At 40.3% G+C, this 15,831-nt stretch overlaps 1 protein-coding gene across 5 annotated transcripts; it reads right to left on the bottom strand.

Moving 5' to 3' along the window:
- Positions 1-68: 68 nt before the first annotated feature.
- Positions 69-15,256, bottom strand: LOC133661733 (dynactin subunit 1-like). Of its 5 annotated transcripts, XM_062065152.1 has the most exons (32): positions 15,097-15,256; positions 13,211-13,276; positions 12,920-13,114; positions 12,757-12,838; positions 12,646-12,677; positions 12,517-12,537; positions 9,491-9,514; positions 9,126-9,209; positions 8,778-8,921; positions 8,632-8,655; positions 8,143-8,340; positions 7,801-8,005; positions 7,651-7,729; positions 7,391-7,550; positions 7,209-7,313; positions 6,886-7,077; positions 6,699-6,815; positions 6,481-6,633; positions 6,241-6,401; positions 5,983-6,151; positions 5,836-5,904; positions 5,525-5,737; positions 5,268-5,429; positions 5,054-5,185; positions 4,847-4,972; positions 4,637-4,779; positions 4,399-4,565; positions 4,170-4,288; positions 3,912-4,107; positions 3,762-3,835; positions 3,605-3,694; positions 69-658 (listed from the first exon to the last, which is right to left on the bottom strand). In XM_062065152.1, the coding sequence occupies exons 2-32, from the start codon at positions 13,250-13,252 to the stop codon at positions 521-523; spliced, it is 3,816 nt and encodes a 1,271-aa protein (XP_061921136.1). In that variant the 5' UTR covers positions 13,253-13,276; positions 15,097-15,256; the 3' UTR covers positions 69-520. The 5 variants fall into 5 exon arrangements, with proteins under 5 accessions (XP_061921136.1, XP_061921137.1, XP_061921138.1 ...); XM_062065153.1 differs by lacking the exon at positions 8,632-8,655; XM_062065154.1 differs by lacking the exon at positions 9,126-9,209 and having other exon boundaries at positions 15,097-15,254.
- Positions 15,257-15,831: the final 575 nt, after the last annotated feature.

The following is a 15,831-nucleotide window of genomic DNA, read 5'->3' as shown; positions in this document are numbered from 1 at the left end:
TGAATTACCTTACAGTGATGTTTCAACATGTGGTTGCTTCTATTATAGGAATGAATACAAATACAACATTCAAGGGGAGTGTTTTTAATTACTATATTTTTATGTATACACACATTTTGTTCCATAAATTCAATTCATAAAGTGAAACCCTTATATTCTAAAGATTCACTACACAGTGAAGATTTCCAATGCATTAATCATTTAGATGATATAGCATACTAGTGAAAAAAACCAAATTCAGTATCTTCAAACATTTGAACATTTGTAAAAATATACTTTACTGGTTTGCTCCCCATTAGCAAATGAACTGCAAATCTAAATTGAACTGCTGAAATCAAATATCTTTTGCACCATATTTTAGTTGCTATGTTCCTGTATGTGACAAACTATCCCATTTCCTCTTATGTGACATAGTGCAAAATATGTTTCTGTGACAAGTGAAATCCAAATCGTAGAATGTTGTGTAAATACTATAAAATATCAAAGTAGGAATGGGAATAAAAAGGAGTCTCAAGCTGCCTCAGGCCATGATGAGGCGGTGCACATTTTGCAACTGCTGCTGTGACAGGACCAGACGGTGACTTTGTTCTTGTCCCCGAGTGCAAGGAATGGCGATGCGGCCCACAAACACTGTTCCGCCATTCTTTTCTTCTTTGGCCTAAGAAGTGGTGCATAAGATGAAGAACATGCCAGGCTGGTGGTGAATGCATGCTAGTGTACAGTGTGTCCCATGTTTAGTGTATTTCTTTGTTACAAAGAACTGTGTACGTTTTACTGTTTACAACTTGTTTCAAGTTACATTTTTCTAACAAAAAATGTAATCGAACTGAAAATAACGAATGAAGGAAGACATGTTACTTTTAGACTTAACTCTTGTCTCCAGGTGCCACACATTCTAACAATGTGCAATAATTCTTTAAAAAAATATTTGGCTTTATGCAGACACTCAAAGTTTTGTCTACACCATGCTCTTTAACTGAAGAAATAATCGATAAAAACTATAGTCTTTTATAATGTAATCATAATATAGAAGACAAGTAACCATTTAAAAATATACAGCGTAAACTTATTTCTCCTTACTGTATAATTTTTTACCATTGTATTGTTATTGGAATATGAATAACTTTGTAATCCTAAATAACAAAAATAAAATCTACTTATTTCTGTAAGCAAAAATGTAACCTTTATATTGAATATCATACTTGTTTTTCCAATTGGAAAAACGAGGTCTTTTTGTTTGTTGGCATTTTCGCTTATTCATCCCTGTTGAAGGGCTCATATCGCCCGTCCCAAAAAAGGGACATTTGGCTTTTTTCCCCCCCTCCTAATCTGAGTTACTTTGCGGAACTTCTTAATAGGCGAGTTGCAAGGTTCTCTGGACTGTGAGTGTGTTGGCATCGGCGCCCCGCTCTAGTCTCCGCTGAGACAAAGATTGTGATTGACTGAAAAGAGGGGTCCCTCTGTTCAGTCAATTCCACTGTTAAATAAACACGCTCAGGTGTTGAGAGCGATGCACAAACTAAGATGTCTTTCTTCCTGTTTGGAGTGGGAGACGAATAAACATGCACCTCAATAACTGATTGGCGTATATGTCAGCCACTCAAATGCCAGTGACGGTGGCGAAATAAAAAACAGCCTCTTGGGTTATTTACCGCACTAAATAAAACCTGGATGTTGATTCCATTTAGAATAATCATGCAGCCCTGAACATGCCAAATGGCTGATTGTGTGAGACAAATCCATAAATTAGTAATAGCTTTGTATAAGTGTTGGGAAAAGTAGTGGCTTCTAGTTCGGAATTGACGGTATATCCATCCATTTTCAACCGCTTATTCCCTTCGGGGTCGCTGGAGCCTATCTCAGCTACAATCGGGCGGAAGGCGGGGTACACCCTGGTAGGGATGATGTTTGATAAGGAATTATCGAGTTCGAGCCTATTATCGAATCCTCTTATCAAACCGATTCCTTATAGATTCCAGATAGGTTGTTGTATATGGAAAAAAACACACAATATTTGGTTTAACAAAAGCTCACTTTTATTGTATAATAAAAAAATTAAATCTAATAAATAAATAAAGACTGTTACCCACCTAAAAAAAATAAAATTAAATAAATAAATATTGACTGTTGTTACCCAAAGTATATTAAGTGGGATTTTTCAGAGAAACAAATACATACAGTAACACAAAAACAACCTGTCTCTGTGATCACTATAGGTGTATAAATAATAATATAGTGTTAAATAAAATCAGTCCCTTGGGCACAAAACTGAAAATAATACAGCTCTCCAAAAAGTGCACTTCTGCTGCTATTTGACATAACTGTTTGTTATGATGCTTTGACATTTTTGCACTTTATTTCTTTATTGAAAGAACATTCTATGAAGAGAAAAGTTATTTGCAAATGTAGTTACAATGCTAATAAATGAAAAGTTAAAGCTAAAAAAAGAAATACACTTTATTGAGTTAACATTATTTCTTTATGGGGGAAAAATGTTATGAGCTAGAGAATATAACAACTACACTACCCAGCATGCAATGGGAGTTACGAGCATGCGCGGTAGCTCCGAAAAGTGTTGCATGTTGCCACGCTGTGAAAGTAAACGTCAAGAACTCAGCCAACACGCCTCGTCTGCATTATTTATAATTAGACAGACAACACATCTACAGTGTGATTTTGTTTTGTTTACAAGGAAAGAAAAACAATAGTTAAAAAAGGGAGATATGTTGTATATATATGTATGTGCTGCGGTTGTTTTAAGAACGTTGCAACAGCTGCCGTAAAGGAGGTGCGTTGCTATGTTTCCGGTTGGTCGTAAAAGTGTTCGTCATGTGTTTTGCCCTGCTAAAATCTCTCAGTAAAGTTATTCGATGGATTATAGCTTTTGTTTTGAACTTTATTACACCTTGGAGCGCTTTTTCCCGTCCATTATTTTCCTGCTTTCGCTATCTGCGCCTAATGACTGAGCTACGTGACGTCATTTATTGTGATGTCCCACGGAGCATTTCTGGTCGGGACGGGATTCGAATAAAGAATCAACTCTTTTCCTTTACTATAGTGGTCTCGATAACGGGTACCGGTTCTCAAAAAGGGATTCGAGTCCAAGGACTCGGTTCTTTTCTTATCAAACAACCGGGAAAACCGGTTTCGAGTATCATCCCTACACCCTGGACAAGTCGCCCTCTCTATATTTTTGAAAATTTTTTTTTTTTTACAATTATATTAAATAAATAAAAAATTTCTGTCCGAGAAATAAGGCTGGCATACAGGCGGTCATACTCACAGCTGTCTCGTACACACATACACGCCCACAGTACTTGCACACACACAAATGCATCTCCCAGAGAAGCAACAAACAATTTGCAGTCAAAAAAGGCTAATGCGTGTGTGTTACATGGAGTGTAGTTTACGTGCTCAAAAACGAAGGAGGGCGGGATATAATGCTTAGAACACTTTTGAAAGTAAGCACCCTCTAGGCAGCTGATTATGGTTGAAATGGTCACTTCAATGGACAATAAAATGTATATGAGTAAGACTGTAGCCATAGGCTCATTTTCATCTGTAGTCCCTGGTAAATTAATGGTAATTATAACACAGGCCTTACCTTAACAAATGAGGAGACCGGGAAGGTGGCAAAGTCGGAAATTGCCTTAGCTCCTGGCTGACGGGACACTACATACTCAGCTACTTCACCCTTGAAGAAGATGTGTATTCAGAACTACATTCAAGTGTTGCTCATCTGAAGTGCAGCAGGCATTTACCTTCAGTTTGGCCAGAGCATCGCTGAAGTTCTGCATCCGAGCAGTCTGCTCAAGCAGCTGGGAGCTCGCGCTGACTGGTGGTTGAAAGCGGAAAGTCACATTTGGAAAATAGCAGAAAAAATATTTCACAGGTGTGAAGCGTGTGCACACCTGATGTCTTCCCGGTGATGTCCACTACTTTGACCTCTGCACTCAGCTTGAGAAGGGTCGCAAGCAGCTGGTCGGTCCTGCGATAGATGTCTGCATTAAGCCCCTCTGGTGGCGAGGAGCTTTCTTTAGACATCTGGGGCAGTTTGGCAGGGCAGAGGGGGGGCAGGGAGGCCAGCTGTGCGCTCATCTTCTCTGCCTGGATGATAAACACATTCCTCGTCAATCCAAAACAAGAGTAGCTTATTTATTACAAAATACCTTCAGTCTGTTGTTTTCATTCTTGAGGCGTTTAATTCCCAGTCTTTGAGCTTCAATCTGCTGCCGAAGAAGAGGAGAGTCCACCACTTGCATTGGTCCTGATAGTGACTGGGACAAGACTACAAAAACGAGGGCAAAATTAAAAAATCAGTGCATCCTACTCAAAAGTCATTAGTCCTGCATTTGATGCTAGATCTACATTGTGTGTGTGCATGTGTCATTCACTTACTCCCTGCTGGTCCTTGAACAACAGAGGCAATTCCAGAAGCAGGCATGCCCCGCAAGCCTTCTATGGTCATCTTTGATTGATTATTGAGGCGCTGTTTCAGCTCAGCCTTCTCCGCTTCCAGCTGGTCGATGTCAGCTTGGAGAGCATCCATCGTCTCCTCAAATTCTCTGCATTCGTGGAAAAGGAGAGCGCGTGAGCAGGCACAGGATAGCACAGGGAATAAAAAATCTCTTCTCACTTTTCTTTCTTTTTCAGCAAGTCAAGGTTCTTATCCAGTTTAGTTTGGATCTTCTCTACACGTTCATCTGCGTCCTTGGTGGATGTGTCCAGCTTTTTCTCCAGGAGGCTCAGACGGACATTGGCCTCACTAAGCTCTTCTCCCTAAAATGTGTTTTTATTTTTTTACCTTCTGCACAAATGTGAATTTTATTCTGTTTGACTGACAGACCTTGATCTTGAGGGACTTTTTAAACTCCTTGATGACCGTTTCTCTGTCTTCTAGTTTAACACCAAGTCCCTCAGCATCAGTCATCTCAGCTCTGACTATTGCTGCTCTCATTTCCACTGGAGGACTCTGAGGTCAGAGTTATTACAGGTTAATGTCTAATTCTGATACCTTGATACATCAGTGAGACAAAGTTAAGGACATAAATACCTTTCCCTGGGGTTTGTCTGCGTCATACTCTCCTTCCTGCATGGCTGTGGCCGTCTTGTTCATAGTAGCGATGATAGCACAACAAGACTGTCGTAGGCAGTCGGGGCCATTAAGTCCATGAGCGCCATACACCTTTTGTGGGGTACAAAGAAAACACCTTGAACAACCTTCCCTTGTCTGTCTCAGAAAAACTTCATTTAACATGACTCCATACCTGCTCCACAACCTTGCATGCAATATCCTCTAATTTAAGAGCATTTAGTCCTTCTTGATCGCCAAGCGGGGCGACCATCTGAGCTCCAGCTGCCGCCACTTCCTGAAGCACGGCGACCACACGGGTTAGTTGCCGTCTGCACTCGGTCAGCACCTCGGACACCTAGCAAACAACATAAGTATTTAGTAACCGCTATTTTTTCTGTAGCTCCATTTGAGTTTTCATATGTATGAGTTGCCATTGTGTGCATGTTATACCGGTTGTCCAAAATGGAGAGCGGCGGGTGCTCCAACAGCATCTGTGCCAGGCATGCGACGGCGGACCTTCTTACAGAACTGCTTGATGTCTGAACAGGAAGTGTCTAGGTCGTTCAGTAAAGCAGCCAGCGTGGAGCTGTCCTGGCCCGCTGCTAGGAACGCTCTCAGACGACCTACCTCCACACCCATACAGTCCAAGGCACTCTGGACAAACTGTAGACAGAGAGTGAATCAATGAGTTGGTTTTGAGAAGCAACTCAACAAATGTTCTTCACAGGGATCATACGTTTCCCCACAGGAAAGACTTGTACCTTAATGTGGTCCGCAAGTTGCACTGTGCAGTCCTCTGTGTGGTCTGCCAGATGAACACTGTACAATTGCTAGAAGCCAGAACAAAACTTACTTTAACTGTTTCTATTATGAAGGGTATCATCTGCGTGCACAAAAGATTCCATTACCTGGTAATATTTGATGGCCTTGGTCAGCGGTTCCACCTGAACAGTCTCATCTAGTTGGTCTTTGTGCAGCAAATCGATGAAATAATCCAGAGAGCGCTCATGAAAACTCATTTCAGAGTAGAGCGTACCCATGCGCTTAAAAACATCCACTGTACACACACTTAGAGCTCTGGAACAAGAGAGGACATAATTAATTTAACCTTTTAATTCCGGAGCTAAAACACTAGTATTTGTAAAGTAAAGAAGGAGGTGGCTTACTGCTCATATTTGTGCAAGGTGGCTTGCAGCAAACTGAGAGAGTACACCAAACCTGAGGCGAAACTACGCTGTTCTCCTGGAGGACCTTTGAGCGCTGTGCCTTGAGCCACGTTTCCGTTCAAGTCAAACTTCTCCTGCGCCTGTTTGCTGATTAGCTCAGCCTTTGGGGGACGTATACAAAGAAACACATGACCGAAACAGGCTCAACACACAAAAGTAAACATTTTACTGGGTTCCTACCTTGCAAATAATCCTGGGTATGAGCAGGAGCACCAGTATGCAGTCATGGTCTCCACCATGACGGAGGAAGGAGTCTGGCATGAAGGAGGTTAGTAAGTTAACCTGGCGGTTCAGCTGAGCCACTTCCATTTTCCTCAGCTCCATCTCAATGGCCTTAAGACACATCACCAGAATAAAGAAAGCATATTTCACTATTAAAAAAAGAGTTATACTCCTACCTTGGCGTACGCTTTTGTTTCTGCAAACTTAATCTTGAAGTCAAAGAGTTCTGCAGGGGGTTGCTGAAATTGTTCGGTATTTGCACTCTGCTGAGTCATCAGGTCTTTGTTGGCCTCCTGGTGCACATGAATTGAAATAAATGAAACCTAATGTTTCCATAGCTACAATACCTTGCTGTGCACCCACCTGTAGTCTATTAGTGAGCTCTCTGTATTTGCTAATCGTCTGCTGGTAATCAGCCACTGTCTCCTGGGCAGCCTCCACTCTTTTGTCTGCCTCTCTGACTTTTGCCGCACTAAGGTCCAACTGCTCTCTCAGCTCCATTTCAGTCTCTCTGGCATTCTCCTGAAGCTCGTCATTCATTTCATTGATTGCCTCCTGTTGGCACAGAAGTATTCATTTTTTGGGATTCGTGATCACTAAGTGTCTGGGTTTATGAGAGAAGCTTGTTGGACAGAAGTTGGCAGTGACATTGACAATTACACTCTTAGGATAAAAGTCGCACTGACCAGATCAGTCACGGTTTCTCTCAATTCTCTGACTTTCTCCTCAAGGTCAAGATTTCTCTCTGTCAGCGTCTCAACCATCTCCTCGGAGCCCAGGGCGGCATCCACCTTGTACAACATAGACACAAATGCTCAGACACAAATTGGAAAAACTTTTTCACCATTTTAGAATCTGCAAGTTTCACCTGTTCCTTAAGCTCATCAATTGTGGCCTCGGCATGTTTGACCTCCTCCTGCAGTTTTTCCTTCTGAGTCCTTAGGGTCTCCACCTCTGTGTTCTTCTTCTCCATCTGCTTTTGCAGCTTCACATGCTCCTGTTTCTCAGAGGCAGACAGGTCGCGCATCCTGAGAAAAAAAGTTGTCTCTTAAAGCCTAAGTTTGCGTACTAAAATAACTTTGTCAACATGTATTTTTTATAACTTTTAGATTTTGTGTACAACCTCACCTGACCAGGGCCTCCTTCAGCCTGCTGTTCTGCTCCTCTAGCTGTTTCACATGGTAACTAGAGGCAGCACCATCTGAGCCTGCAGGAAAAACAACAGAAGGTGACCAAGAAGGAATCTAAATTCGTCAAACAGCTGAATGGAGTACAAACCTTTCTCTGAAATCTCATGTCGAAGGATCTCTAGGTCCATAGAGAGTTCCTCTACTTTCTCCTTCAGTGTGTCCACCTCCACCTGCAGTGACTCTGCTCGCTCTTCAGCCATCTCCTTGTCTAGAGTAGCCATTTCGATAGCATCTGCTGTGTCCGACATCTCTTCCATGTAGCGGTCCTTGGCCTCCTGGGCATCACGTGCTTCCTTGAAGAAAAATAAAGCAGCTGTCATGACAGTGGTGCTTTGTTTTTCATCCTCTCAGGTTTGAATATCCACTAAATTCACACAGTTCAAGTAAGTATACCTCATTGTTACATTATTGTACCATAAACTATTTTTACCCTCTTGGCTTCTTTGAGTTGTTTCTGCAGCTCGGTCTGCTGCTCCTGCATTTTGGTCTTCCACTCCTGAAGTTGTTCAAGCTGGATCTTGTGCTTCTCCAGCTCCTTCAGTTTGGCCTTGTCCTCCGTGCGCTTCATCTTCAGCGTCTCCAGCTTCTCATCCAAGTCCTTGACCTGTGCCCGCAGTGACTCCTCCTCCTGGTAGCAGCAGACAGGTAGAAGTAAGCAAGTTGGTAGTTATACACTGTGGTGCTTACTCATTCATTAACCAAGATTTTTTGGTCCAAGTATAGAGAAAATATAACCACCAATATTGGTCAGAGCCCATCACCAAGAGAAAATATAACTTATATTGCTCCAAGGTAAATAAAGTCAATAGTAATCTTTAAATTCACCCGAGATAGAACACACACCATTAATGTGCAGGAGTGTGCATTTTGAGTTAGTGGACACATGCCATCAGCATGCATGCAGTAATTAGAAGACTACCTGTTTGGAAATGGAAGGTTCAACCTGTTCCAACAATGGTAACATGGATGGAATAAAAATACATTGAAATTAAAATTATATGAAATGGGAACATGACAAACCTAAATAAAAATATATGAGTGAACCCTTCTTTCTTAGTGACCCACCTTGCTGGAAGTAGCAGGAACAGGTGTTGCTGCTGCTATGGACGCCCCAACAGGCTGAGGGATAACAGGAGCGCCCAGTGCACCCTGGTGGGTGGACAGGCCCACCTCGCTGACATCGCCAGACGACAGACTCTCACGGGAAGACTGACAAAAGAAGGTAAGTGTCAAAGTGACGAGACGTAAAAAAGGAAAGTGAGCAACGTTACAGCTGGACCAAACATTCTCCTCCCTTTGTGTACCCTGACTTTTTTGTGCCTTCATTGAGCCAAAAAGAATACATTCACCCACATTTAGTGACCACATGTTTCACCACTTCCCGTGGCACACACAAAATGTGGTGTAGCATACCATGAGCGGCAGACTGGAGCGTCCAAGGCGTACCAAGAGGGAGGGGAGGGAGGTGGCTGGTGCCAGACCTTGGGGTGTGCGCCACTGCCACAGTTTGATCATTAAGAATGTGTTACTCTCAAGACTAAAATGTCTAAAAGTAGAACACTAGAGAGGCTTATACTTTCATAGAAATACCATCTTTATCAAAAATGTAACCTTGATTTTCTGCTTCGTCTGAGGACACGCATGTTTGATTTTCTACTCTCAAAATAGCATTCCTTCTTATTGCACACAACAGTGTCCTTTCCTCGACTCCTTAAAAACTACATATTTTAGCAGGAAAAGTTTCTTTGACCTCACAAGTTTACTGTTGACCATCTCACCTTGGCAGAGCGGCGGGTTGAGGACTGAAGGAGAGGGAGAGCACACACACAAACATATCCAGCGTCGCAAGATAAGAGATTAGCAAACCATGTTAGTTTATATTGACTGTTCAGAGTTAAGAAAAGCCCCAATTAGTGCCAGAAAATATGCAATCTCATGCAAATGTGTTAAAATGCCTGCAAAGCTCCCCAACTTTACACATATGCAAGTCTGTGAGTCATGAAGTGCAAGCTATGGTCTCTAAATGTGTGAGCAGAGTGCATGCCTTTCATGAAAATGCAAATAAAATGTGCAGACAAAAAGTCAATGCCTCTTCTGTGCAAAAGAAAACCAGATGACAATTTTTGAAAAGATGTAAAATGCCATCCTCGTGTGCAGTGCCAATAAAATTACAGTAGATCCTCGCTATTCACAATGGAAATGTTCCAAGACTGACAAAAACATGAACGCTTTCATTTCAAGCCCTAAAAACGCATATTTCTGATGCACCAAGGGTGTCCAGACTAAGGCCCACGGGCCAAGTGCAGCCCGCCATCATTGTCAGTCTGGCCCGCAGGATGTTCCAAGGTAAAATTTAAGTCTAGCCCGTGGGATGACCCAAGTTAAAATTTAATAACATTACGGATTCATAACTGCAAACATGCTGCCACCTTACGGACAAGGTTAGTAATATTGGTCAATGACCAAGAGTGTAATATTACATTGAAACTAACATAGCATCAATTTATACGTCCCAATCCAAACAATCTTTCCCACTCATGTTACAAATAAACCATAACCAACACAGAAAGTTAACACACGTGGCAAAACACACACCACCTGCCCGCTGAACAATGTGGACATTATAAAAAATGTCTAACCAATTTAAAAAACAATTTAAAATTACACCCATTTTAAATTCACTACAAAGCATGATGGGCAATATGCAAAACCCTCCCTCCCAACATTTGCCCATCTTTGGCGCATTTTAACCATTTGATATTTTAAATGCTTACAAACTTTAATGCGGTCATAGTCACAGAAGTAAACCAGGTACAAGTCGATATTTCACATACTCTTAATATTCAAGGTTGAATCGTTTAGACTTTGTAATGTAGTGTCGTCAGGGTCTGATGTGGCGGGCTATTATTAACAGTTAAAGTTATGTGGTGTTGTTCAGTCTGTTAGCTATAGATTACTTTAATCAATGGAAACTGAAGTGTCTCTGATAATTTCTTAATAATATTGTAAATCCTTCTATCTTTATTTTCGTACAAATGATTGTTGTTACGTCACAATCAACACCCTGCAGCGAAAAAAGCGTTGTGTGTAATTGTGCGTGCGGAACCATTTGACAGTGATTACCCTCTGAAATTGGGCTTTATCGCAGGTTGTACTGTATTTGTACATTTTTGGCAAACTTACATCTTCAATTTGGTGTGAAATTAATATGCAGACTCAAATAATTGCGATCGCCGTTTACGTGTAAAATCAGCGGTGTAAACTTCCTCAGCACGAGCACGCTGAATAAGACAATATACAAATTTAAAATAAATAATAAAAGACACTGAGGTTTGCTTAAAAATTGTAACTAATTAGATGCTTTATGTAATTACATTACATGTATATTTAATATCTATATCACTACACTAACATTAAAACTATGTGTGTGCGTATGTATATATATATATATATATATATATATATATATATACATACATGCACGCACACACACACACACGCACGCACGCACACACACACACACGATATTGTAAATTGTGCAGTTACTAGAGATGCGCGGATAGGCAATTATTTCATCCGCAACCGCATCACAAAAGTCGTCATCCACCCGCCATCCACCCGAACTAACATTTTATCAAAACCACCACCGCCCGCCACCCACCCGTTGTTATATATTTAATATATATAACAACAACATTCAATGCGTGCCACGCATTAATATCTCTTGGCCACGCATTAGAGGCTAAGAGATATTAATGCGTGATAATATTATTTATCATTATTATAATATTATTGTCATTTCCATTAAGAAAGTGTTGACTATCATTGTAATTTTTTTCCCCTGGTCTTTAGTATTCCCTTTTTTAGTTTGTCGCGTACCACGTTTGCTGCCGGCGTTGCTATCTTTTTATTTTTTTCTTCTTCTTCTGTTGTGTTGTGTTGTGGTGTGCTGTGTCACGCCAAATTTCTTCCCCATACAAAAACCTTCCCTCCCCCATTTACTTCCGGGGCTGCGTCCAATAAAATCACAAAGTTGCCGGGGGTCCTTAACCTGAACGCGACTGTCCTGTTTCGCGCCTGTACAAAAAAAAAACAATAATCGATTTCTTCAGATTCCAGCAGCTGTCAAAGACGAAGTATCCTTCCAGCGACGGGCAGTCAAAGCCGAAGTGCTATCGATCGCTGTCAATGACGTAAGAGGAAACATGACCACGGAAGTACATGGGGGGTGGAAGGTTTTTGTAGGGGGAAGAAATTTGGCGTGACAGCTGCAGCAGTGCCTGATGAATAATTGCCTGTTTCAAAGAGTGCTGCTCGTTTTTCGTATGTGGGTAACAACATTTAACTATGTATATATATTTCCGAATTGGTTCAACCGCCACCCGCCCGAATCTATTTAAAATCTATTTTTTTCGTCATGCATCCGCCCGATAATCCGCGGACTCCCCGGTTGTGTCCGCAAACCACGCATCTCTAGCAGTTACACAACATCACGCCCTGTCAAAGCAGCATCTTGCTGGACAATGTTGACCGAATTTAATTGGGATAGCACCCTCTGCTGGATTATAGCTGCAGCAGTATTTCCCCCTGCAGATAGTACCATAAAACTACTTTTTAAAAGTTTGTGTAAAACTATATATTAACAATTTAAAGCGAGAATAATTGTGCAAATAGGTGGGGGAGTGAATGCAAAAGCATGAAAAGGCACGGATCTACTGTTTGTATTTTAAAAGAGGGATAGGATGAGTGAAGTGAGTGTGACCACCAGTACAAAAAAAAATAAACTGGATGTAAACACTTCTACCTTCTTAACGCTCATGGGTGTCTGAAAAGGGTATTTGGAAAAAAAGAATAAAACTTGTTTTGTGTTTGTTGTATTTCTTTAAATAAACATTGTCGTGAAGCGAACTGACATTAAATGAAGATTGCCTACCTGTTTGGATGTTTTGGGAGTCTCTGGAATATCTGATGGACCAAGTACATTTCAAGGTTATGCTGGCATTAACTCTAAGGCACTGTTAATTATAAGAGCATGCATGTCTACCTTTCTGTCTAGGGATCTTGGCAGCACCAGACTCAGGAGTATCTGGAGAGGTTGCACTGGAGCCATCATCAACGACATGGATCTGAACATGGCAAGATGTGAAATGAGAAAATGACAGAGAGTTTGCTAGTCCTCGTGCATATAATTTATCTTATTTACAAACCTGAGACTGCCTGACAAATATTCCATGGTTTTCCTCACAGGGAAAGTAGCGTTTTCCCTGGACGGTGCCGTCATTCTTGCCTTTGGGTTCATCGAGTCTGACACCCACCCATTTCCCAGAGGCAAACAGGGTCGCTCCAATGTAGGCAACAGTGCCACGCTGACCCTTTCCTGTCACTTCTACTATAGAACCAATCTAGGAGAGGGGACATGTAATTATAGAATCTAAATATGTTTTTTTTCCCCAATGATAATAGGTTCACCATATTCTTCCTTTCACTATTAAAGTTACCTTTGGAGGTTTTCCACTTTCCACAGTTCCCCCGCTGCTCATTCTGCTGACCAACGGGCTGGTTAGCTATAAATTGTGGGATTGCAGATTTGGAAAAGGAAAACAGATGAGAACTCAGACATTTAATGTATTCTACGTGCATAATTAAATGCAATTCCTAACTAATGACAGTGGTATAATAATAGTTAAAGCTTTTTTCTCAGGAAGTTGAAAATAAAAAATTATGACAGATACCAAGTCATATGTTTTAGACCACAGTAGGCTTGGTAAGAATCCGTCTTCTATTTAGTTCAGCTCACACAAAGATGTCCATTCAAGACAAAGTAGGACATGTGAACTCATGCTTCCTAACAGCTTACAACCACAGGGGAGAAAACTGGATAGAAAAGTGCCGTTTTCATTCAAGCAGACGCAAGATTTTGTTTGGCAGTTCTTAGTTTTTTATATATATATATATATATATACATATATTCATAAAGTCATCTGATTTATACTACATACATATAGGAAGGTAAATGGTGTTTTTTTATTTAACTGCTTCCAATATGCCTAAGTTATACCTGCACACCATGAAGACACAAGATGCAGTGAGATGAATCACACCTCGACAATATGGTAAGTGCCCCAAATCTCGATAATACTATTTTAGATTTAACTGATTAATTGCAGAGTGATTAATCAAGATTATGTAGGATGTTTAGTATTAAGTTTACTTACCCGCGGCGTATACGAATGTCTCCTGTTCAAAGCCATTATAAAAATGAATTTAAAAAATTGTCATACAACCTATGGTACTATTTAGAGCTGCTCTTGTTTTTCCTCATAATTCGAATACTTCAGACAAAAGATAAGCAACTCATTTGAGAGGAGGGGTTTAAGATGCATGATTGTCTGATCCTGCTGAGCATCACCAAGTAGGGTGGACGTTACTGCACATGTTGGTATCAATCCAATACCAAGGAAATACAGGGCCAGCATTGTTGATACAGCAAATACCAATACTTTTTACTTGAAATTATTTCAAAATTATAAGACCTTGGGATAGGTTGATTGGCAACACTAAATTGGCCCTATTGTGTGAATTTCAGTGTGAATGTTGTCTATTTGTGTTGGCCCTGCGATGAGGTGGCGACTTGTCCAGGGTGTACCCCGCCTCCGCCCATGTGCAGCTGGGATAGGCCCCAGCACCCCCCGTAAGGGACAAGCGGTAGGAAATGGATGGATGGATGGATAAACAAATCTATTTTAACTACACGTTTGTTGTGAAAAATGTATAAATACCAACTATCCCTACTTTTAACATACAATTGGTGGAACAAACTAAAACAAAGCAACAACGACTATAGACATTCAAATCCCTCATTGACTATCCCTGAGTTTCTAAAATACAGAATATAAAAAGATAATGTAACAATATGACAAAAAATGAGGATACTTGTGAAAACCATAAAAATTAACTAAAAATAACGATAAGAAACTACAAAATATCGATATCACAATACAGTTGGTATATTCATCCATCTATTTTCTACCGCTTGTCTCTTTTAACACAGTTAGTTGGCACTTGTACTGTGTGCTGAAGCACTATACCTCCCATACATATATACTTATGTTCACACCCGGTTGCTGAAAGGTCAGATTTCTTTATTTGACACAACGTTACTAACCTGCCATTGTGCTATGTAATCAACATTAGTAAATGGCAGCTAATGATGACACGAAACTGGAAATGCTCAAACGTAGTAACAGAATAACACATAAGACAATCGCCATACGCATAATGGGTGGCTAAGATTAGCACAGCTAGCCTTAGCCTTTACTCCAATAACAAGCAGAGCAACACTTGCAACATAATTATCGAGGAGTAATTTCATGTTATCACTCACCACAGTCAGGAAAAAAGATGCCTAAAAGCGTCGATTCTATTGGTCTTTTTGGCAAAGCTTTGCTTTGTTTATGATATCTTCACGTCACTTCCGGTTAAATGGTGAGGTTGAATTTTGCAACAGTGCCCCCGTACAGCCAATATTGGTAATACACACAAGTTTTATTATGTTTTATAAGAATAGGTATTTGTTAGTGATGATGGTCAGATAAAGTCTCATGATGAATTGAACCACTTGAGCCAAATGGTTCGAGAATTTCTCGACGCTTCAATACATGCTTCGGCATAAGACTCCACCTGCTGGTCAAATGTATAATTACAAACTGCTGTATCTTAACCACATATTGATTGATTGAATTTGATTGAAACTTTTATTAGTAGATTGTACAGTACAGTAAATATTCCGTACAATTGACCACTAAATGGTAACACCCGAATACGTTTTTCAACTTGTTTAAGTCGGGGTCCACATTAATCAATTCATGGTAATGCATGATTACACATACTGTGTAATGCATTGAAATGTTGCGTCTATTATGCCTCTTGGCAATGACAATGAATCACAATAAATGTTTGACAAAATGGTTTTGCTTGGTAAATTAACAAAGTATAATAAAATATGTTTTATGTCTTGTATATATATATATATATATATATATATATATATATATATATATATATATATATATATATATATATATATATATATATATATATATATATATATATATATATA

The sequence above is a fragment of the Entelurus aequoreus genome, linkage group LG12 (genome assembly GCF_033978785.1).
Source record: "Entelurus aequoreus isolate RoL-2023_Sb linkage group LG12, RoL_Eaeq_v1.1, whole genome shotgun sequence".
NCBI lineage: Eukaryota > Metazoa > Chordata > Actinopteri > Syngnathiformes > Syngnathidae > Entelurus > Entelurus aequoreus.
This window is presented reverse-complemented; position numbering and strand designations above follow the sequence as displayed.